General features: G+C 45.9%; 1 protein-coding gene across 3 annotated transcripts; it reads left to right on the forward strand.

Annotated features, from left to right (window-relative positions):
* The first annotated feature begins 784 nt into the window (after nucleotides 1–784).
* Pxmp4 (peroxisomal membrane protein 4) lies at nucleotides 785–20,475 on the forward strand. 3 transcript variants are annotated; one of them, XM_063248504.1, is made up of 4 exons: nucleotides 785–803; nucleotides 5,770–5,832; nucleotides 9,481–9,679; nucleotides 14,641–20,475. In XM_063248504.1, exons 2-4 carry the CDS (start codon nucleotides 5,807–5,809, stop codon nucleotides 14,902–14,904), a joined length of 489 nt encoding a protein of 162 aa, XP_063104574.1. In that variant the 5' UTR covers nucleotides 785–803; nucleotides 5,770–5,806; the 3' UTR covers nucleotides 14,905–20,475. The 3 variants fall into 3 exon arrangements, with proteins under 3 accessions (XP_063104574.1, XP_063104575.1, XP_003467705.1); XM_063248505.1 differs by lacking the exon at nucleotides 785–803 and adding an exon at nucleotides 1,547–1,625; XM_003467657.5 differs by lacking the exon at nucleotides 785–803 and adding an exon at nucleotides 1,614–1,783.
* Nucleotides 20,476–24,606: the final 4,131 nt, after the last annotated feature.

The raw sequence follows: 24,606 nt of genomic DNA on the forward strand, positions 1-24,606 counted from the left end.
TGGTATAGGGTACTTTTGAAGCATCCTGGGACTTCTTAGGTATCCCTGGAGACACAGTGGTGGCACCAGCCTGTGCTTCCTGTGGGAAAGGAGAGGATATTTTGTATATTATCTAATGTAGTTATTATTTTCAAAGGAAGGATTAACTCAATAAACTAATCCATCACTACAAAAGAAAACACACAGAAAATCTAGTCTCAGTGATAAAACAGTTCCCGTACAGGAAAGGGGGAGAGGACAAATGGGGTAATGTGGGACAGAAAAGATGAAAGTCTTTAGTATGCATCTATGAATATGCAAAGAGGGAACCCATTTTTCTGCATAACTAATGTACATAAATAGAAAATGATAATAAAAGTAGGTTCAGGGCTATTCTCTTTCACTGACTTCTGACACTGTCCTCTGTCCTTGATTCAGGTAATATCTGGTAAACATCGCTAGCCAAGTACAAAAGAGGGCCTCCTCCCCAAATGTCAGCCATGACTCAATGTGTAGCTGTTATCCAATGACAACTTCACAAAGTAACATCATATATAAATGCCATCCGTCAATGCTCTGGAAGATGACAGCACAACACTGTTTGCTTCGGCAGGCAAGTTTGGCACCCATCATGTACCAAGGACTGAGGTTACATCAGAAAACATGACAAACAGCTTTCTGTTCCCATGGAACTAAGATCCTAGAAGAATAATGGATCATGGAGCAAATAATTTCAAAACCAGTGCTGTAATCCCTGGGCTATGTAATCAACTGCATGTAGCAAACGATTTCAACGTGTCTAAAATTTTGAAGGAAAAAACAAGGTGAGTCAGAAACTTCCTTTCTGTATTACATGTGGAACCCAGGGGCACTCTGCCATTGAGCTATATTCCCAATCCTTTACTTATTATTATTATTATTATTATTATCTTAATTTTTGAGACAGAGTCTCACTAAATTGCTTTGGCAGGACCCAGAATTTGTAACCCTCATGCTTTAGCCTCAATAATGAGATTACAGGGGCTGGGGATTTAGCTCAGCGGGATAAGCACCTGCCTTGCAAGCAGGCAGTTGTGAGTTTGATCCCTGGTACCGATAAAAATGAAAAAGACGAAAAAATAATAATGAGATTACAAGTATCTTTCATCACGCCTCTCTAGAAGTTTGGGTTTTAAGAATCAAATGTAATACATTGAGTGTCATGTGATTTATGCTTTAAGAAGATGGTTGTCATACTGGCTACCTTATCAGAACTGTCACATTTAAAACGAGGCCAAATACTTCCGAGTGTCACCACATAAAACTTAACTATCTCAACTCCGAGGAAAGCTCTTCAAACCCTGGGGCAAGCCAGTCACTGGTGACACGACTCCTTCTTAGTCCACCTGTGCGCCTAACAAGCCAAGGAACATACCTTTTGATTGGAAGTTCAGGAGGCCGCGACACTGTGATTAGTTACAAACTCTCCTTTCTCTTCCAATCAGACAGTTGTTTCGAAGAGCAAAAAACCGTCCCATACAAGGGAGAGACAAATGCCCTCTGTGATTGGCTCTCCCTACATGAGTGACGGCAGATACGGCGTATGGGTACATCCCTGCGGCTGAACCACCTCTGTACCCAGGGTGCAGCCAGAACCCACGCTGTCAGTGAGTGTCCACTTGGGTTCCTCCACCCCGCGCGTCTCCCGCGCCATGGCCGTCCCACCGCAGCTGAAGGCTCTCCTCCTGGCGATAAACGCACTGCTGCGCAAGCGCCGCTACCACGCTGCGTTAGCCATGCTTAAGGGCTTCCGGAACGGGGCCGTGTGAGTGGGGCTGTCAGGCGGGTTGGGGCAGAGGGGCTAGACCGACATGGTTGGGGTCGGAGGCGCAAGTTTGAGGCCCAGCTGCGCCGCCCCAGTGCCCTTGAACAGAACCGTGTGTCTGTAGGTCTGGAGAGCCATCATCTGTACAGTAGGATTTGGCCTTCTGAGCGCCTTGTCAGCGTGCATTTTCCGGGTCCTCCTGCTTTACAACCTGGCCCTACTAGTTTGATCGTCTCTCGGCAGCACCTCTATCCCCCTTATTTGAGTCAGGTCACCCTGCATCGCTGTACACTCTTTGGACAGGCCCCGTCTGCACAATAGGGAACTGAACTCTGGCCTTTAGCAGGGAGGCACTCTCCTACCCCCATTAAGCTGTCCATGGGTTCACAATCCTTATCCTGTGACTCCTTTGCCTAGTTCTCATTTGGTATTGGTAACTCCTGGGATGTGACAGTGGATGTAAAAAAAAAAAAAAAGCTGCAAGTATTTGCGGGGCATATTGATCTCACCTTGTCAGCCTTGTATGAGGAGCAACTGGGGTCATTTCACATGGCCTCCGTTAGACCACCTGCATAAGAGCCACCATCAATTCGAAGGCTACTGGGCCAGAACCAGCAACAAAACAGAAACAAACTAGAGAAAGGCCTGTATCACCCTGGAGTTGGCATATCCTGGTGGCACCGCAGAGTGGTGGTGAGCATGTGGCCTGGCAAGATTTGAATTCTGGTGTCACTTGCTTATATGATTTTGAGCAAGTCATTTATCCTAAATCTCTGCTTCTATAAAGAAAGTATATCATACTGTTAGAAGATTGAGTCAGTATGTGTGAAATGCTTAGCACAGCACCAGGTACATGTAGAAAGTGTTGCCTTTTACTCTTGTTATATTCATTTGATGTCCACCTGGCTTACTCCCTCAACTTCCTCCAGCCTCTGCTTAAATTCATCTGCTTATTGAGGCCATCTGTGAATTCCTGTCATCACTGGACACTTAATAGCTTGCTTGTTTGTCTTAATGTTTTGCTTTGCTTTGTTTTATTTCTGCAGTAGTGAGGACTGAACCTAGGACCTTGTACATGGTATGCAAGCACTCTACCATTGAGCTACATCCCCAGTCTTATTGATTTATTGATTGATTGATTGATTGATTTTTTTTTAAAGCCAGTCAAATTTAGCAGTGGGGGGGGGTGGTATATCAACTTTAGTGACACTAATGTTAATAAGTTCTGATAACCCACTGCCATCGGACCAGCCGATTGATTGATTGATTGATTTTGAAACAGGGTCTCCCTGTGTAGTCCAGGTTGGCCTTGAACTTGCTGTGTAACCCAGGTTGCCCTCAAACTCATGGCAATCCTCCTACCTCAGCCTCCCAAGTAGCTGGGGTGACAGGCATGTGCTACTGTCCCTAGCTGTTTCTTGCTGTTCTGGTCAGTTTTTCTCCTAGAAAGTTAGCTTCATGAGGAAAGACTTTTTTCCCCTCTGTGGCTCTGAGGATCAAAACTAGGACTTCAAGTACATTAAGCAAACATTCTACCACTCACCAACCTAAAGACAGAAGTTTTTCCTACTATGTCTCTTGGTATACTCCTAGTACATGCTACATAGTAATAGAATCTCAAGTATTGAGTAACTAAATGGATGAGTATGTGCAAAATAAGAATTGATATTGTCTCCATTCTCTAGATGAGATGACTCAGAGATGGCTCAGAGATGTATACCCATTGCACGTGTCATATCACGTTCAAACTCAGAATGCCCAACCCCCGTTAAGTTCTATGGGATGACACTGGGAAGTACTCAACTTCATCTTTCCATGTGACAGTTCTGATGAGGTAGCAAGTATGACAACCATCTTCTTAAAAGTATAAATTGCATAGCACTCAATGTGTTACACTTAATTCTTGAAACCGAAACTTCTTGGGAGGCGTGATGGAAGATACCTGTAATCTCATTATTAAAACTGAGGCAGGAAGGGCTGGGGATTTAGCTCAGCAGCATAAGCACCTGCCTTGCAAGCAGGCAGTCGTGAGTTCAATCCCTGGTACCAATAAAAAGGAAAAAGACATTAAAAAAAAGACTGAGGCAGGAGGATCACAATTTCTGAGTCCTACCAGGACAATTTTGTGAGATCCTGTCTCAAAGTTTAAATAATCATAATTATAATCATAATCATAATAAAAATTTTAAAGTACCAGAAATGTAGCCTTGGCTTCCATGGGAACTCAGAGTCAAGGAGAAAATGGTACCTGGTAGATCTGCCCAGATCATAACAGCCACTATTTGATGTGGCCAGGATAGGTTGGACCTTGAGATAATGTCAGTAGTCCTTTTGCTAAGGGCACAGCAAAAGCAAGTAGGAGTCACACGACCCTAGGTCCATTAGGCATTGACCAACACTGGCTTTGTGTATCTGCCCTCATTCTGGCTCTTTCTGTCCTCTCAGTGAACCTTCCCAGCCAGGGCCAACATTCTAGGTCAGGTCCTTGAGCCTCGATCTTGTCTGTATGTGTGTGTGTATGTGTGTTACTGGAGGATTGAACCCTGGGCCTGTGCACTAAGTTATATCCTCAGGCCCCCCCCCCTTTTTTTTTGAGAAAAAATCTTGCTAAATTGCCCAAGCTGGGCTCAGATTCCCCTCAGAGCCACAGAGGGGAAAAATTTAATCAATTTAATAATTTAATCAATTATTCAAAGGATTGCAAATTGCAATCCTTCTGTCTCAGCCTCCTATAGTACTGGGATTATGCTCATGCACCAGCACATCCAGTTTAGTTCTTCCATTTTAAAAGTTTTTTTTTTTTTTCTGGTGTGTACTCAACTAAATTTTAAAAGTTTTTAAACCCTTCACCTAACCAGGGGCATGGTGGGCCTGTAATTCCAGCATAAGGGAGGGGGAGGCGAGAGGACTGCAGTAAGTTTGAGTCCAGCCTAGGTTACACAGTGAGTTGAAGGCCAGCCTGAGCTACATAGTGAGCCCCGGTCTCAAAAACTAAAACAAGGGGCTGGGGATTTAGCTCAGCGGCATAAGCGCCTTCCTTGCAAGTGTGCGTTCGTGAGTTCGATCCCTGGTACCGATAAAAACGAAAAAGAAAAAAAAAACTAAAACAAAACAAAACCTAACTAATTTAATCAATTATTCAAACTGGAAAGGGCCTGAGGGTGTAGCTCACTGGCAGAGTGCTTGCTTACCATGCCTGAGGCCCTGGCTTCAATCCCCAGTACCACAAAAACAAAAAACCTTGGAAGAAGAAAAGAAAAACATCCGAGTGAAGGGTGCAGCTGGGTGAAGGGTGAGAAGAGCATGCCAAGTAAAAGGAACGGCCTGAGCAAAGGCAGGAGCCCAGTGTGGCTAGCACAGGATTAGAGGGCTCCAGTGTGCGTGGGGGCTAAGTCCTATGGCCCTTTCAAGGTTATGAGGAGAAGCCTGGCTTTTATTCTGAAGAAGCAGAAAGATGGTGGAAGGTTTTTAGCTGGAAGTGATATCATGGGATTTACGTTTTTTAAGGGTGTATCTGGGGCTAGGAGTGAGCTCAATAGTAGAGAGCTTCTTGAGCATGCTTAAGACCCTGGATTCCCTCTCCAGCACCACAGATACCTGAACAGATGAGTGTGCCTGCTGGGAGCTTCAGGGTGGAGCTCCTTGAGCGGGAGTGTGGGGAACTGCGACACGGGACCAGACACGACCTTTTACATACGTTGTCTTTTTCCAACAAAAGTATAACAAGCCCTCTGAGGTTTAGTGTGCTATTTTATGGGTGGAAAAATGGAGGCTCAGAGAAGTTAAATGACAAGCCTTAGGCCCATGAGGGCTATCAGGAAGAACTAGAATTTGAATCCAGATCTAATTGGAAAGCCAGAATTGTTTCTTCTCCCAAACTAGTGTTAGTATTGAGGGTGGGGAAAGGGGCCAAGTGGTCCAAGGGAGAGCTCACCACGGAATAGTTGTGGTGATGCCTTGATAACTGTTTTCTTTTGTTTCTACAGCTATGGAGCCAAAATCCGGGCCCCTCATGCTCTGGTCATGACATTTCTCTTCAGGAGTGGCAGGTACCCATTCAAACCAGCCCTCAGTGCCAAGACGGTCGAAGTAGCTTCCCAGCCGGGTCTAGCCTGTCACCCCCCATACCTCCTAAACCCAACTCTGGCCAGTCCTTGCGTGGAGATGCCCTAGCTCCCTACCATCCTCCAGAGCAGCCCACCTTCCAGGCAGGGCTCCTACAGCCTCTGCACTGTCTCCCGCTGTGTGGACACCGGCTTAGGTCAGGGTCTGGCACACAGAACTCAGCAGTGTCCCATGCCCGTGCAGGTGTGGTTCCACTCCTCACATCTGCTTGTCCTGCTCCCGTTTCAGGGGTGCCCTTTCATCTTCTACCTGCCTTCCACTTCCTGCAGCCCACAACAGTTCTCTGTGGCTCGCGTCCTCTAAAAGGCCTTCTCTGCGCTCTGCTTCACTCGCCCAGTTTGGCCTTCCTGGGTCGCCGGTGACTCTTCCCTCACAGCCCGTCTCAGAGGGCTTCTGAGGGTCTAGTTTTTATGTACCCAGGCCCACCCTGACCCTAACACACACCAGTAGCCTACTGCCAAGTCTAACTTGCCGTTCTCCTTTTGTATTTCTGTTTGTTTTGAAGTCCCCCTTCCTGCCCCTTGGCTTATTTTTCCTTTTTTTGTAGTACTGGGGCTGGAACCCATGGCCTTTGCCCCGAACTATAACACCAGCAACTTTTTTTAAATTTTAAGACAGGATTTCAATAAATTGCCCAGGTGGATTTGAATTTGCAGTTCTCTCCCTCAGCTTCTCAGAATGCTAGAATTACATGTTTGCACCACCACATCCAACTCAAACCACTTTTTTTTTTAAATGGAGCTTTTTCAGCCAGTCAATATTTTTTGAACATCTGCTTGTGCAGACACTGTTATAGGTGTTAGGGATACAACAGTGGACAAAACAGATTGACTCAGACATGATGTCTCATGCTTGTAGTCTCTAATCTGGGAAGCTGAGGCAGGAGGATCACAAGTGATTTTTTTTTTTTTTTTTGAGACAAGGTTTCACGATGCAATTCAGGCTGGCCTTGAGCTCACAGCTATCCTCCTATCTCAGCCTCCTAAGTGTTGGAATTACAAGTGTGCACCACACACCCAGCCAAAGATCACAAGTTTGAGCCTAGACTGCACAATTTAGCAAGCTTCTATCTCAGAACAACAAAGAGCTTGACGTGTAGCTCAGTGAGAAAGCTCTTGGTTCCATCCCTACAGTGAAAACTTTAAAAAAAGAAAAAAGTAAATTGATTCTTGCCCTCCTAGAGCTTACCATCTAGCTCCTAGAGCTACCATGGCAGCAAATGGACATAACAGAGAAAGTAGGCAGAATGTGTGTTAGTCTGCTTTCAGCTATGGTGACAGAATGCCTGAGAAAATCAGTTTAAAAAAGGAAAATGGTAGCTCACACTTTAGCCCGTGGTTGCCCCATTACTCTGGGCTTGTGTCAAACAGATCATGGCAGAAGGGTGGAAGGGCAAAGCCACTTACCCCGTGGCAGCCAGGAAGCAGAGGCGAGGCCTGGGTGTGCAGCTCAGTGGTGGGGTTCTTATCTAGCACACAGGAGACCCGGGGTCCATCTTTAGCACCCCGGAAATAAGACAGAAAGGAAGGGCCAGGAGTCCAATATATCCTTCAGGACCTGTCCCCAGTGACCTGTTTTCTCAAATCCACTTACCTTGTAAAATTTCCACTACCTCCAGTAAACACCATGTTGGAACCAAGCCTTCCACACATGAGCTTTGGGGGACATTCCAGACCCAAACTGTAGCAGTGTATCAGAAGATACAGGCTGTAGGAAAGAAAACTCTGGCAGGGAAAGAGGAAGAGGGAACCAGAGGTGCTGGAAAGGGAGGCAGTTTGCTAAATCTGAAAGGCCTCCATGAGAAAGAGACTGCCTTGAAGCCCGATGTGGTGGTGCACACCTGTAGTCCCAGCCGCAGGAGCCTGAGGCAGGGAGGTTTGCCAGGGGTTTGAGACCAGCCTGAACTGCAGAATGAAACTCTATCTCAAAAAAAAAAAAAGCTTTTGCACAGGAATATTCCATTATTTGGCTGGCTTCTATTTTATTTTGTTTTAGATGGGATCTTATATTACCCAGGGTGACCTCAACTCCTGGCCTTAAGTGAATCTCCCACCTAAACGTCTGAGTAGCTAGGACTACAGGTACTTGCCACAGTGGTGCCTGGCTTATTTGATTTAGGTTAAGAATGCACTGCCAGGGGGCTGGGGATTTAGCTCAGCGGCATAAGCGCCTGCCTTGCAAGCAGGCATTCGTGAGTTCAATCCCTGGTACTGATAAAAAGGAAAAAGACAAAAAAAAAAAAAAAAAAAAAAAAAAGAATGCACTGCCAGACTTAGAACAGGTTGGTAGGGGACAGAAGGGCAGCACAAGGGCGGAAGTGGGTGTGTGTTAGCAGTCTGGCAGTAACCCATGTGAGCAACAGCAGTGATGCAGCCCTGGTGGTAGCCAGGGAGGAGCATGAGAAGTGGGCATTCTCTAGGAATGCTTGGAGGGCAGGGCTGTGACCAGCGCTAAAACACTGGGATATTACATGGAAACACAGCTTCTCCTTTACAGCTGGCAACTCGGAGGCAGGAACTGGCTGTTCCCTGCTGTCCCTCTTCTCAGGCCACACTTCCACAGGGCCCAGTCACCCCATGCACTTATCCATGTCCGGTGCTCCTTCACCTTGAGAGCACTTGAGTGTGCCTTCTGGAATTGAGAGGCAGATGCTCTGCTCCATGATTTATCTTTGCTGCCCCCTAGTGACTCTTAAAAGATAAATCAAGCTGGGCCAAGTGGCCCACACTAGTTATCCCAGCATTCTGGAAGGCTGAGGCAGAAGAATCACAAAATTCAGATCTATCCCATGCAATTTACGATTTAGCAAGACTGCACCAAAAACTAACGGGTTGGAGATGGGCATTTAGCTCAGTTAAGTCCTCAGTGGTAAAAAAAAAAAATCACCTCTGCTTAAGCAGTTACTTCTCAGAGTGAAGACAAAGCCTCCCCCCACGTTCTCTGCTTGTGGCCACAGCAGCCTGTCTCTCTGCTCCCCACTCTGCCCTTCGCATGTGTCAGGTCCTCTGTGGGGCACAATGATCCTCCTCTCTGGACCTCACTAATTCCTCCTCGTCCTTCAGATACCAGGACCAATTCCTATCGGAATTTTACTTGCTTTGTTGATTATGTCCTATTTCTATCCTAGGCCACACAGGGCAGCAAGCAGATGTGTTTTTTTTTCTTCTTCTTCTTCTATTTCCAGAATTATATCCCCAGATCTACCATGTAGTGGCACTCACTCACCCATTCATTTCTTCACACCTGCACTCAGAAGGTTTATTGAACAGCTACTATGTGCCAGATGCTGTCCTGGGCCCCAGAGAATGAATGTACAGCTCTAGGCACTGCTTACCCTCCAGGAGCTCCTCCTGAGGTGGGGCAGGGAAGGGGGATTTCAGAGTTTCAGGTGGAGAGTGGAGGGCATCCTGTCTAAGCAGTGTCCCAGTGCCTCTCTGAGGAAGTGGCAGCTGGTGAGGGAGCAGCCCTGAGGCCAGGATGAGGAGACGCCTTGCTAGTGTGGTTCACGCCTGGCCAGGAAGTGAGTGACCTCAACTGCTGGCCTCACTCACGGACTCCCTGTGTCTGTGCAGCCTCCGAGAGAAGCTGCGGGCCATTTTGCAGGCCACCTACACCCACTCCTGGAACCTGTCCCGCTTCGTGTTCATCTACAAGGGTCTCTGCACCCTGCAGGCCCACCTGCAAGGCCAGACCCACCAGGCACACTCCTTCCTGGCTGCCTGCCTCGGGGGAATCCTGGTGTTCAGGGAGAACAACAATATCAACAGCCAGGTAAAGATCCTCTTCTGAGGTGGAGGTGTCAAGTCAGGGTGGGTGGGAAGGAGATGAACTCTTGGTTGCCTTCCCTGTGTGAGGTCTGTGATTCACCCACCGGTCCTTGTGTGATCTCCAGAAAGCCCCTTCTGGCTCTCAGTTTCCTCATCCAAAACCAGGTGGTTAGTCCGGAATTCCCAAATCAATGAGTGTGCTCCTCCCTAGGGCAGAGATGTTTTTAAAAGTCCAGTCTGTGGTGAAAGGAGGGGGAAGATGACCCAGGAAAGACATCATAAAACAAAACTATTAAAAAATTCTGCCGGAGATTAGGAGATTTAGCTCTCAGTGTGTAAGTGCCTGCCTGGCAAACGTGAGGTCATGAGTTCAATCCCAGTACAAAAAAAATCTTTCTCATTCTGTGATTTAATGTGTGTGTGTGTGTGTGTGTGTGTGTGTGTGTGTGTGTGTGTGTGGTTTTATTTATTTATTTATTTATTTGTTAGTTAGCTTGCTTATTTGTTTGCTTGCTTGCTTTTGGTACCAGGACTCAAACTCAGGACCTTAGACTTGCCAGGCAGGTGCTTGTGCTGCTGAGCTACATCCCTGGCTCAGTTTTTTTTTTTTTTAATTTTTTTTTTTGTCTGTTTCCTTTTTATCAGTACCAGGGATCGAACTCACGACTGCCTGCTTGCAAGACAGGCGCTTATGCCGCTGAGCTAAATCCCCAGCCCCAGTTTTTGTTTTTTGAGGCAGGGTCTCACTCTGTAGTTCAGGCCTCCTGCCCCAGCCTTCCAAGTGCTGGGGTTATAGATCTGTGCCTCCACGCCTAGCAAAATTCCTTTGTTTTATAAAGTGATGATAAATGATGAGGCTCAGGACTGTTTTTATTTTTTAATTTGAGACAGGGTCGTGCTAAGTTACTCAGAATGGACTAGAATTTGTGGTCCTTCTGCCCAAAGATTGCATGTATGAGCCACATCTAGTTCTCTAGCCTCTTTGAGGCTCAAGCTATCACTATATGTCAGCCTCTGTAGGTATACACTCCCCCACCCAGGTATTATTGTTAATGCCCTTTGCCAAAATGAAAAGTGGGTAGGTCTCCTGCTTTCTGCCCTCTCATTAATTTCTCTCAAGTGTGTGTGTGTGTGTTAGTTTTTTTTTTTTTTTTTGGTACCAGGAGCAAACTCACAACCTCACGCTTGCCTGGCCGGCGCTTATGCCACTGAGCTAAATCCCCGACCCTGGTTTGTTTGTTTCTGAGACAGGGTCTCACTATTTAGTTCAGGCTGACCTCAAACTCATGACAATCCTTTGGCCTCAGCCTCCCAAGTGCTGGGATAACAGGCATGCACCAGCACACCCATATGTACGTGTGTGTTTTGAGACAGGATTTTGCTATGTAGACCACCATGCATAGCCTTTCAGATTTCTTAAATTTTAAATTATAAATATGGCTGTTAGGCCAGGGATATAGCTCAGTGGCACAGTGCCTGCCTGGTAACTGTGAGGTCCTGAGTTTGATTCCTAGTATTAAAAAAGTAAAATAATTTTTACTTCTAAATTATTAGATGTAGATTAGCTGGGCATAGTAGCACATCCGTATAATCCCATCTACTTGGAAGGCTAAGGCAGAAGGATCACCTAATGTTCGAGGCCTGCCTGGGGTACATAGTAAGTTCAAGGGCAGCCTATATTTCATAGTGGGACTACCTCAAAAAAAAAAAAAAAAAAAAGAGGAAGTCAAGTAAACCAAAATCTTGTTCTTTGAAAAGATGAATGAAATCAATACACTCTGAGTCAGACTCACTAAGAAAAAAAGATACAAATTACCATATCAGAAATGACAGCAAGTGTCATCACAGACATTAAAAAGACAATAAAGGAACATGAATAAGTCTATGTTCACGAATTTGATAACCCACTGGAGTGGACCAGTTCTTTGAAAGAGACAATCTACCCAAGTTACATAGAAGAAATAGACTGAATAGAACTATAGCTATTAAAAATGCAGACTAGGTGCCTGGCATGCATCTAAAACATTAGGAAACACCATGATAAAAATCAGAAAACAAATTGAAAATACTGTCTCTATCCCTAATTCGAGCCTCTGTCAGGGCCAGTTCCTATTAACTGTGTTTGGTGGCCTTTGGAAAACGCTAGTGCCTATGCAGGTGGACCTGTGGAGGTCTCTACCAGTGACATGATTTCCCTCATCTCCTCCAGATGGACATTTAGGAAACTTAGACTTTCACTGTCATGCACAGACTTCAGGCTACCTGTTTGCTCAGACATTTCCTTAACATGTGTCTGTAAGATAAGTTCCTGGACGTGGAATTGTCATGTCTCAGGGTATGAGCATTTTGCATCCTGAGAAATTCTCCCTGTGCCACAGCAGGAGTCAGGGTAGAACATTTGCCTGCCGTGTGGGAGGCCCTGGTTTTAATCCCCAGTGGAGACAGACAGAGTTGGACAAAAATGAATCAGAAAGTAAATCTCTGCAGTCTAATTTTTCATTAGAAATTTCATCCATCTGCAAGGTTCCAAACCAGAAGTTCTGGTCATATCCACATTTCTCCCCTGCTACCCTTCCCTGATTCCTAACAGCTACTCTATTCCATTTCTAAATTTTTTCCTTTAAAAAAGTATTATTTATTTAAGTAGGATCTTATGGTAAATAATTTTTAGGGAGTGGCTGGTTTTGCTCAGCAGAATTCCCTGGAGACTCACTCAAATTGTCCTTTTTTTTTTTTAAATTTTTCTTTGAGATAGGGTTTCACTATGCAGTCAGTCTGGGCTTGACTAACTCACTTTGTTGCCCAAGCTGACCTTGAACTCCCAGTGATTCTCCTGCCTCAGCCTCCCAAGTGCTGGGATTACAGGCCTGCCACCATCCCTGGTCTTATGTATTCAGATTGTCTTATGTAGCAATAGTTTATTGATTTGTATTGCTGAGTAATATTTCATGTTATAGATATACCATGGTTTATTAAAAAAATTCAACTTTTGAAGGACATTTGGGTGGCTGTAGATTTAGCTCAGTGGCATAAGTGCCTGCCTGGCAAGTGTGAAGTTGAGAATTTGATCCCTGGTACCACCAAGAGACAAAAAAAACCCTGGTTCTCCTGAAGGACATTTGGGTTGTTACCAGCTTTAGGGTGTTACACACATAGCTGCTTAGGTTTTTTTTTTTTTTTTTTTCTTTTTTTATACTAGGGATTGAATTTAAGCCCTTACACCAAACTATATCCTCAGCCCTTCTTCCTTTTTTTTTTTTTTTTTAATTTGGTACTGGGGATCAAACTCAACCTCGCACTTGCCATGCAGGCACTTGTACTATTGAGCTATGTTCCCAGCCCTTCCTAAGCCCTTCTTATTTTAGTATTTTGTGACAGGGTTTTGCTACATGGCCCAGGCTGGGCTTAAACTTTCAAGTGTTGAAATTATAGTCATGTATTACCCACACTTGACTTTAGAACATTGTTTTGTTTTGTTTTGAGACAGGGTCTATCTATGTAGTTTAGGCTGTCTTCAAATTTGAGACAGTCCTCCTGCCTCAGCCTGCCGAGTGCTGGGATTACAGGCATGTACCATAGAACATTTTTATACAGGTCTTTATATGAACAGAAATTTTCATTTCTCTGTGATAAATGTCCAGGATGCAATTGCTGGGTTGTATGTTGCATGCATGTTTAGTTTTGTTTTTTTTTTGTCTTTTTCCTTTTTATCAGTACCGGGGATCGAACTCACGACTGCCTGTTTGCAAGGCAGGCGCTTATGCCGCTGAGCTAAATCCCCAGCCCCCGCATGTTTATTTTTGGTTTTTTTTTTTGTCTTTTTCCTTTTTATTGGTACCAGGGATCGAACTCACGACTGCCTGCTTGCAAGGCAGGCGCTTATGCCGCTGAGCTAAATCCCCAGCCCTCCCCGCATGTTTAGTTTTAAGAGAAACTGCCAAAAGAGTAGAAAAAGAAAAAAACCATGCCAAACTGTTTTCCAAGTGACTGTACCATTTTACATTTCCACTGGGGATATCTTAGTGATCTAGTTTCTCTATCCTAGCCAACATTTGGTTTATCATGTTTCTTATCTTAGCCATTTTGATAGGTGTATATGGTTGTGGTTTTACCTTGCATTTCTCTGATGGCTGTTGATGCTGGACATCTTTTAGTGTGTTTATTTGCCATCTGTATCACTACTTTAGAGAAATATTTATATCCTTTGCCTATTTTCTAATTAGATTGTTTCTTTTTTACTATTGAGGTTTTTGAGACAGGTCTCATTATGTAGCCCAGACTGGCCTTAAACTTAGTATGTAGCCCAAGCTGACCTGGGACAAACAGTTATGTTCCTGCCTCAGCCTCTTGAGTGCTGGGATTACAGGCATGTGCCAGTAATACTGCTGAGTTTTGAGATTAATATTCCAGATACTAATGCTTTGTCAGAAATGCATTTGTAGATATCTTTTCCTTATCTGTAGCTTTTCTTTTCGTTTTCTTCACATGGACTGCCACAGAGAAAAATATTTAATTTTGAAGAGATCCAATCTATTAATTTTTCTTTTCATGGATCATTTTTTTGATGTCAAGGTACCTTTTGGCATTGACCCATGTAAATGTGTTTCCTTTTAAATTTTCCAATTCAAAAGAATAAGTAAAAGATAAATAGAAATATTAAAATGTCAAATCATGTTGTATGGGAGCTTTAAAAAATGCTCAACCAAGGCCAGGTGTGACGGTGCATATGTGTAATCCCAGCCCTCTGTCGGCTGAGGCAGGATCACTGGGAGTTCGAGGCCAGCCTGGGCTACACAGCAAGTTCAAAGCCAGCCTGAACTATAGTGAGACCCCATCTCGATAAAAAAGAAAACAAAGAAAAACACTCAGCCAGTGCATAGCAGAGGCCCCAGGGGATGGGGCTGGAAGGCAGAAGGATCCCCAGTGGCTGTGTCCCCCAGTGATCTCTGTCATTCTCTCCTTCAGATCAACATGTACCTGACATCACGCGCCCTGTTTGCTTTGTGCCGCCTGGGCCTGGAGAAGGGCTACATCCCTGAGCCCAGGTGGAACGTGTTCCCCGCATACACCGGGTTGGTTTGGGGAATTGTGCTGTGGCTCTTCGAGTACCACCGGCACACGCTGCAGCCCTCACTGCAGTCCTCCATGACCTACCTCTACAAGGACAGCAACGAGTGGCACGGCATCTCAGACTTCCTCATCTACAACAAGAGCCGCCCTTCCAAGTAACGCAGGCAGAGGTGCCTCGCAAGCCCCTCCACCCCAACAGGCTCTGGGCAGTGTCCAGCTATTGTTTGAAGTCTGGCTCCACGTGCAAACCCTCCCAGAAGATGCTGCCTTCTCAGAGTCATGGGCCTTACACTCCTGTCGCATCAGCCCAGGGTTCCACTTGCCGAAGTAAAAGCACTGATGTTCCCAGTAGGTATTTTTGAATGGTACAAAAAGTGGTGGAATCCGCCTGAGGAGTCTTGGGCTTGGTTCCAGATGTGCTGCTGACTTGGGCGAAACCAGGGTGACCTGTTCTGGGCCTCAGGGGTCATGGAGCCTGAGGAATACCCTTGGAGGAGTCATTCTGGTGGTGTGTTGGGTCTTTCACTGTCCTTAGGTAATACAGGTCTCCTTGCTGATCGGCTGTGGGTTGCAAATGCTTAAAAAAATTAAGTTCCTTGGCTCATGTGTTATATTGAAGAAGTTCTAGAACCTCGCTGTCTAAAAGAAACACAACAAGAGCCATATATGTATAATTAACATTTCTCCAGGGCTGGGGCCATGTAGCTCAATAGTAGAGCACTTTTCTACTGTGTGCTAGACCCTAGGTTCCATTACCATCACTGGAACAAAAAGCAAAAACAAATGACATTAATGTTAATTACATATTTTAACCTGATATTTTGAGATTATTGTTACTTAACGTATGATTAACATAGAAATTAATTAAGAGTTTGAGTCCTTGCTCAATGTGTAACTTTGGAGGTAGGTCAGAGCCTCAGTTTCTCATAAGATCAGGATAATTATATGTCCACACTGGACTCTTACAACTGCAATTACTGCCACTACCGCTAATTACTCCAATTTAGGGAGTTCCTTCTACCTCCTGGGTGCTTTAATCTGTACAATGACTATACAAGTATGCGTGTGGATCCCCGTTTTATTTTTATTCCCAATTTAAAGATGTAGAAACTGAGGGGTCAGAGAAGGGAGGTATGATAGCTAAATCAGTGTTTGACTCAGCTGTGTCTTATTTCCAAGCTCATGTTTTTTTCAGTGCCTTCTTTTAAATTTTAAAACCTAACCCCTACTATGCAAATGTAAGCTACTTGCAGGATCTGACCTGGAGAGGGACACAAAGGCAAATGCCTGCAGGGACAAAAGTGGAAATGCCAGAGTGCTAGGCAGTCAGGGGTGACAGGACATAGGGGACTGGAGGCTGGTGGAGCCGTCTGTCAGGTGTTCTGAAGCCACTGTGAGGGACAGATCTGTTCCCCAGGAAATTTGGTCCAAGTTGGGATTCAGTCTAGGAGGAATACTTCCGTTAATATACATTCCCCAAGGAAGCTGAGGCAGGAAACTTGGAACTTCAAGTCTCATCTGTACAGTTTAGTGAGACTGTATTTCTTTTTTTATTGGTTCCAAACTCAGGACTTTGTGCTTGCCAGGCAGGCACTGTGCTACTAAGCTCTATCCCTGGCCTCCATAAATTTGTTTCTAAAAGGTTGGTTAGGCTGGGAATGTAACTCAAGGATAGAGCATCCCTAGTTTTGATCCCCAGTACCGCTTCCCCCAAAATTATATATATGTATCTCCCTGGAAACCAGAAGCAGGGTGTCATGCTTGTAAACTCATCTACTTTGGAGGCTGAGACCAGAGGATCATATATTTGAGGCCAGTCTGGGGATGGATACATATCCATGGAATAATATATATATTATTTATCCAATCTGTTTCTTTTTCTAGCTGAGAAGTTAGTAGTAGACATGCACATTGGAGTTGCTGAAGGACTTATTAAAATGCCGATTCTGATCCAGAAGGCCTGAGGTGAGGCCCAGAGGCTTGGGCTGGGCTGCTCCCAGATTAGCCCCACCTTGAGCAATGAGATGTGGCCAACCATTGTTTCCCCATGTGACCAGTGTGTCCTGGAGCTGTTGATGGTTGAGTGGGATTACATCTGATTTATCAGCAGGGCTCTCAGTCACAACAGTTTACTACAAACTTAGAGTAGGTGATTTTGGAGATCTTTACACTCACTCTGGACATTGCGGGGAGGGAAGAGGTTGCCCATCACCCCTGTACCGTACCCAGCCTCTGTGCCCTCTAATTTAACACCCTGTGCATACTGGCAATTTCTCCAGTGCCACCCACTGTGTCTTCCTGCCTGAAGCAGGGGCACTGCTTGCCCCTGGTGCCTGCTTTGCCACCCTGCAGGTTTAAGGTGCTGGGGGATTAACTCACCCCTTGGAGCAGCCCTCAGACAAGGACCAATCAATAACACAGATAACCCTAAGGTGTTCCTGCTCACTGGGGCTGAGAACACGCCCTCCCCATTCTCCCTGCCTCACTCCCCTGCCAGTGCCTCCTGGGACCACTAATCACATAAACTACTTGCACTCAAATCCTCCTTTTCGCATCTGCTGTTGGGGGAATCCAAACTACAATCAGTCTGCTACAGCAGGATAAGAAGCTGTGACATGTGGTTTGTTAGGGACGTGGGCTTTAGAATCGGCATGCTTGGGCTCAAGGCCTGGCCCCTCAGTTTCCCTGGATAAGTGACTTACCTGTTTTCTGCGTACTCATCTGTAAAATGGGTATTGTAATAGAACACACCTCACAAGGGTGGGAGGATTAAATAGTACAACACATAAAGTGTGCAGTGGTAAATGTTGCTCAAATGTACACTGGGAGTTCCCATGTGCTCCTGGGAACTCGGGACACCCTTCTCTTGGCCTGTCTGGCCCCATAGTTGAAGGTAAAGCCCTGGCCTCCTGCCCTCTCAAAGGCCCTCCTCTGCTGCCCAGGCTTGGCTGGCTCTACCGCTGACTGTCTCTGCTCTCTAAGAATAGGTTTCCCTCACAGATGGCATCTCTCAGAATCCTGCCAGAGCATCTGGTGCCTCCAACTGCACACTCCAGGGAGGAAGGCGGGATGGTCCCTGCTGAGGAGCAGGGCTCCCGCCTCCTTCCTAGCCGAGCCTCCATTTGCTACGATCTGTGGAACAGGAATTACCAAAGGGCCCTTGGCACACTGTAGCCTCTATAGTCCCTGAATGCTAGTTTCAAAAACCGAATAACGGTTTAAATTTAACCTGTATTTATTAAGCACCTGCGACATTCATATTGTCTTTTAACATGCATGAATAAAAAAATCATTTTAAATCACTAATATATGTACTTAGTACAAAACTCAAATGGTATAAAAGGGCATGATAAGGGAAAAATCAGGTTTTTCTCTCCTGTACCTAGGCTCTACCCACCCCTTGCCAGGGACACCTTGGTTGCACTTTCTAGCACTGCACAGCAATGCCTTCCTCTGGTAAGAAACTTGGCCTTGCAACAACATCACCTCAGCTCTTTAGCATTTCCTCCTTGTCCTCTGCATTTGGTTTCCCTTTGATTAATAATGCAAATAAAAGTGAGTCTCTCAGCCCAAGTAGCTTCCACCCTCAATCCAGCCTCCGGAGTAGTCCGGGAAAGTCCTCACTGCCAGCAGTGGAACAGCGAGCCGCCCTAGGTGTCCTGAGCCTGTGGCATATGATGTCCTGTGCACAGGGCCCCAGAACTCCAAGTGAAGGTGGTGGACGACAAAAGGGAAGTTTATTTGGGCTCTTTTGCTCGGCTCCCAAATTAGAGATCGGTAAGGAAGCCCACGGGAGAGGCGATGAGTCACGGGCTGAGCCGCCAAGACAACGCGGAGTCTGATGCTGCCACTGGGCGCCCACACACAGGCCCTGCAGAGGGGCAGTGCCACGTCGCAGCTTTTACAGCTATGCGAGCGCCCATCGGGCTTGCGCGAAAGAGGCTCCGCGGCACCCTCCTCAGACACAAGCTGTGGCTTCAGATGGTCGCTCTGACAAAGGAGCGAGCGTTTATAAAAAGAAATGTTATTTTCTTCTTCCCTTGTCTCATTGGAGACTCTCAGGGAAAGAAAGTCCTCTTCAGCCTGGAGGGGCGTTTCTGAGAGGGTTTTAAGCGAAGGGCCCAGGTGGAGCACAAAGGAGGGCTTAGTGCTAAACTTCGGTCTGAGAAGCAGCAGCTCCCTGTGCTCTGTACCAGCCTCTGTGCTGTAAGCTGCTGTGGATATCATGATGTAATAACCAAGAAGAGATCCAGGCGCTGGCTGGAAATCCTATTCTCAGTGCTCTTCTGAGCTCCTCACTCTGGCCCTTCCCAGAGTGCTGGCCAGACCTCATCAGGTTTTTCAAGACTTTTTTTTTTACACAGGGTCTCACTATGTAGTTCAGGCTGGCCTGGACTCACTATGTAATTTAGGCTGCCTACAAACTCGAGGTGATCCTCCTGCCTCAGCCTCCTAAGCACTGAGATTAGGGATATACACTAGCACACCCAGCTGACCTTTTACTTTTTATCACACTGTACAGACTGGTCTTAAAATCATGCTGGCCATACTAGCCTCAAATTTTGGGCAATCCTCCTGCCCCAGCATCCCAAATGCTGGAATTACAGGCCCAGTTTGAGACACTTCTAAGTATCTTTGCTTGTGTGTGTGAGATGGACCCCTCCGGCATCTGGAGATTTTCAACTGTTTTCAGTGTGCAGTTTCCAAAGCACATTCAATAAAATACATAGGATTAGAAAGGAGATCTAATATAATGAGTACTGACCTAGTCACCGAAACAGATTGTGAGTATGTATGTGGTGCTAGCTTCTAGGCAAGTGTTCTACCACTGAGTTATACCCTCTCCCTTCAAAATATTTTTAAATCTGTGATTTAGGGATTTAGTATATGCTTTCTTTTTTTAAAATAGGGTGTGGTAGCTCACACTAGTAATCTCAGAACTCAGAAGGCCAAGGCAGGAGAATTGCTGTGAGTTTGAGGCCAGCCTGGGAGAGAGTTCAAGGCTAGCCTGAACTACATAGTGATACCCTGTCTCAAAAAAATCTAATTTAAAAAGGAACATATAGGGGCTGGAGATTTAGCTCAGCGGCATAAGCACCTGCCTTGTAAGCAGGCAGTCGTGAGTTCGATCCCTGGTACCGATAAAAAACGAAAAAGCCAAAAAATAAATAAATAAATAAATAAATAAAAAATAAAAAGGAACATATGTTCTTTTTAAAAAATAATTAAATAAAAGATTTAGGGGCAGATCCCAAACTGCCATGATTTCAAAAATTTGATAAGCATCAATAATACCTCAAAATCCCTGCAGTGGCTGTGACCTGTATGGAATCAACTGTGATTTCTAGTGATAATAAAGGCCCAGGAACACTTAACAGTCCTCTGAGTCTGTCTTAAATTCAAAATTGAAGAAAATACAATATTATAGAGGCTAATGCTGAGAGTGGTGGCACACGCCTGTAATCCCAGCACTCAGGAGGCTGAGGCCGGAGGATTGCCATGAGTTCCAGGCTAGCCCAGGCCTCATAATGAATTCGAGGCAAGCCTGGATTACTAGACTAGCAAGACTTTGTCTCAAAAATATACATATATATAGTGAAAATAAAAATGTAATTTCCTCTTGAGTTTATGAATTTGGGGTTCATGGATGTATAATCAACCACAGCTGGACCCAGCAGCTGTCATTGTTTACCATGCTTTAAGAACAGGAATAAAAAACAATAGTTCACAGTGGTTGTGTTCTTATTAAGTGCCAGATGATACTCGAGGCCATGATTTGGCAAAACAAAAAGTCAGTTCCTGCCACCTGGGGTTTACAGTCTAGGGTGGGAAACAAGACCATGACTGATGAATGTAAAAGACTTCTGGGGCTGGGATGTAGTTCAGTGGTGGAGTGTTTACCAGGGATTGATGAGGCCCTGGGTTCAATCCCCAGTACTACCAAAAAAAAAAAAAAAAAAAAAAATCTTGTGAGAGTGGAAGGTGCCGTGAAGTAAATAATACAGGACAATGTGAGGGAATGACTCTGACTCGGAGAGGACTGCTGTGAGCAGCTGAGGCTTCCTGGGAGCTCTGACTCAAGAGGGAGCTCTGCAGAGCTGTGGTGCAAGGGACTCCAAGGCCCTGCAGAGAGAACAGCTGAGGGCCTGCCGGCCTGGAGGGAGCAGCTGAGACAATGGGGCGGGGCTGGGGCCAGGGAAAGGGCTTCAGGCTTTCTTCCAAGCCTTCTGGGCAGGCTCGAGCAGGGGAGTGCAAGCTCCTTTGGGGAAGATGCATCCAGCTGCTGCCTAGCATAGGGGTCTGGCTGGTGACGTGACTCCCTATGTCAGCCAGGTAAGAGACCCTGGTGGCCTGGACAGGAGTCAGGAGGTGGCAGAGGTGGGGAACAATGAGCAGATGTGGGGTAGAGACAAGGTGAGCCAGAGCTGTGGAGGAGAGAGTAAGGGGAAGGCAGAGGTGTGTAATGAATGACAACCCCCCATGTCCCTCCTGAAGCCTTGCCCCTACTAAGACACAGGCCCTGACCTTGGTACCTCCCTCCTTAGCCCCTTTGGGGCCAGCTGCCTACCCACCAGGCCCCTGGCATGCCAGGCTTCCCAGCTGGCCCCAATTGTCGTTACTCCCCAGGGAGCCATGGGAACACACTCCCCCTACCCCCTTTAGCCCCTCTTCCCAGACAGGGCCAGGCCCTAACAATGCCCACTCAGCCAGCCAGTGGCCTGGACACAATGCCCCTGTTTCGGTTCATTGCCAGCTCCAGGAGGCCTGCTGGGTTTCCTGGCCTGTTCAGCATATATATAACTCTTGCTTCCAGCAGGAATGTTCGTTGTTTAAAAAAGGGTGGGGGAAACTCCGGCTCCTTCTCCCTGAATATCTTAATATATTATAAAAAGTCTCTCTCTTCTCCTCCCGAGCCCTCCCTGACTGCTTTGCCATGAGCCTGTCAGACTAGGGACCAATGCAAGTCAGCAGGTGTCAGCAAGAAAAGGAGAGAAAGAAAGGCTGATGGACAGCTCCACTGTGCCGGCCTGGACCGCTCTGGTGATGCTGCTCAGCGCTGGGTAACCTGAGGGCTTGTGATGTGGCAGGCACTGTGACCAGCACTCTCCTATCCACTTCTTTCCTTTTCTCTTTCTTTGCACTGCTGGAGGTTGAACCCAGGGCCTTGTGTATGCTAAGCACACGCTTTCCCAACTGAGCTATACCCTAGCTCCACCCAGCACGTTTGTCTGAGCTCATCACATCTAAAATGCCATTGAAGCCAAAGCTTACCATCATTTGGAGCTCCTGAAAAAGAAAAGAGCTATTAAGTAAAAATGCACTTTCCTTTGATGGAGGAATGCATCTTAATTTCAAAGATGTTAAAACATGAAAATGTTTCGGGATCAGTGAATTATGAGGTTGCCTCAGTTCTCCACTTCACTGCCCTTCATTTTCTTTTCCTTGTCCCTGTGCCTATATGTGTCCCCAGAGTGCTTGAGAGACAAGAATTGCCTCAAGAAAATTCCTGTTCTGTACCCAGACTTAAAAAAAAAAAAAAAATTGAGACCGTCTTGCTATGCAGTTCAGGCTGGCCTTGAATTTACTGTGTAACCCAGGCTGGCTGGCCTCAAACTCACAATCTTCCTGCCTCATCATGCCAAGTTTGAGGGTCACTGGTATACACCAGCACACCTGGATAAAATGGCTTTTCAACTGGATGTGGTGGCCCATGCCTGTAATCCTGCTCTGGCAAGCTAAGGTGGGGAGATCAGTAGTTCAAGCCCAGCCTGGGCAATTCAGAGCCTGTCTCAAAATAAAAAATTAAAAAGGTCTGAGGATAGAGCCCAGCACAAAGGTTTTCTTTTTCTTCTGCATGTGGACAAGCTACCTCAGGCTGGCTTTGAGTTCACTTTGTAGCCCAGGCTGGTCTCGAACTTGCAGTGATTCTCCTGCCTCAGCCTCCCGAGTGCTGGTTTTACAGGCATGCACTACCACACCCAACTTCATTTATATTAATAATAGCTGGTGTTGGGGCTGGGGATTTAGCTTAGCAGCATAAGCACCTGCCTTGCAAGCAGGCAGTCGTGAGTTCGATTCCCGGTACCGATAAAAATGAAAAAAGACCAAAAAAAAAAAACACCCCAATAATAGCTGGTGTTTACTGAGACTATCTGTGTGCCAGGTACTGTTCTAAAAACTTTAATAACTCACATGGTGAGCTAACAACTCTAGCAGGCAAATTCTATTATTATTTTCATTATCCCCATTTTATAGATGAAAAAAAAAGGCTCCTTGTCTCAAGAGGTCCCCCACATCCATCTCTGTGGTCCTGGTTGAGGAAGGCATAGCCATTATGCCTGGTTTTACCTCTCTGTGGAGAGGCTGGGCCCTTTGGGTGACTAAGAGGAAGAAGCTGCACTGGGCCAACCCTGAGAAGAAGACAGGTACCCAGAATGGGAACTCAGAAGTGATGGGGAGGGAGTCGTAATTATTGCTGTTGTTGGGCCTTGGCCCCTCTGACCAAAACCCCACTGAACACACAGACCCACTGATGACCTCAGCCACGGCCAAGGCCACAGAGCCTGTGTCTCCTGCTTCACCATAGATGCCCACTATCCCTACTCTCCCAGGTCTTACCTTAATTACTTGCAGAACAGAGAAGCTGCGTTGGAGCCAGTTGGTCTCCTGGTAACAATAATGCTGGAATAAGGTGACTAAGAGTGACTGACATGTACTGAGGCTCTGTCTGTGCCAGGTACTGTGTGTGAGGAGTTGTGGACTCAGATGCCCAGCATGGCAGGGAAAATGTGGGCTCTGAGTGAAGCAGGCCCGGGAGGGTGTATGGTGGCCTGGAAGGTAAAGGCCCTGGCTATGTGAGCACAGTGATTTCTGAACACCCTGCCGTGCTGGCCAGTGTTGCCAACTATTACTGTTTCAAAAGAAAACCAGAGCTGGTGTGGTGGTGCACAGCTGTAACCCCAGCTACTTGAGAAGCCGAGGCAAAAGGAGCACAAGTTTGAAGCTGGTCTGGGAAATGTACCGAGACTCTGTTTCAAAATAAAAAATGAAGAAGAGCTGGAATATAATTCAGTAATAGAGTACACTTGGGTTCAATCCCTAGTAACACACATACACGCGAATCAGATATATGAATTGGTTTTTTGTTTTGGTATAAGGAGTTAAACTCAGGACCTTATGCTTGCTAGGTAAGGTGCTTGTGCTGCTGAGCTGGTTCTTTTTTTTTTCTTTCTTCTTTCTTTCTTTCTGTCTGTCTGTCTGTCTTTCTGTCTTTCTTTCTTTCTACCAGGGATCAAACTCATGACCTCACTTTTGCCAGGTAGGTACCTGCGCTACTGAGCTAAACCCCCGACCCTGCACCTGAGCTGTTTCTCTGACCCTTTTTTTTTTTTTTTTTTTTTTTGTCTTTTTCCTTTTTTCGGTACCGGGGATCGAACCCACAACTGCCTGCTTGCAAGGCAGGTGCTTATACCGCTGAGCTAAATCCCCAGCCCTATGGCCCTTAATTTTTGTATAGCATTTCCCAATTTTATTTTTTTTAAGATGATCTCCCTATGTAGTTCAGGATCAGCCTATGTATCCCAGGCTGGTCTCAAATTCATAGCATTCCTCCTGCCTCAGCCTCTTGAGTGCTGTGATTTATAGACATGAGCTGCCACATCCAGCCAGCATTTTCTAATTTTAAAAACATAAAAACTAATTCATAATTGGAAATTTGTACTCCATGTACAAATTAAGCCACACTCATGGACCAAACTGCAAACTCCACTTGTCCTGTTTCCTCATCCTGACACCATCCTGAGAGAACTGTTGGCCCTTGTTCTAGGGACTTGGCCAGCAAAGCTCCTCCAGAGGCAGAGG

The sequence above is a fragment of the Cavia porcellus genome, unplaced genomic scaffold (genome assembly GCF_034190915.1).
Source record: "Cavia porcellus strain 051 isolate PalLab524CR breed Dunkin Hartley unplaced genomic scaffold, mCavPor4.1 scaffold_5, whole genome shotgun sequence".
Taxonomy (NCBI): domain Eukaryota; kingdom Metazoa; phylum Chordata; class Mammalia; order Rodentia; family Caviidae; genus Cavia; species Cavia porcellus.

Excerpts from the sequence above, each read along its gene's own strand:
- Pxmp4 (XM_003467657.5), top strand. The coding sequence starts at position 1,671 with ATGGCCGTCCCACCGCAGCTGAAGGCTCTCCTCCTGGCGATAAACGCA. Across the intron at positions 5,833-9,480 it reads TTTCTCTTCAGGAGTGGCAG|CCTCCGAGAGAAGCTGCGGG; the intron begins GTACCCATTCAA and ends GTGTCTGTGCAG. Across the intron at positions 9,680-14,640 it reads ACAACAATATCAACAGCCAG|ATCAACATGTACCTGACATC; the intron begins GTAAAGATCCTC and ends TCTCTCCTTCAG.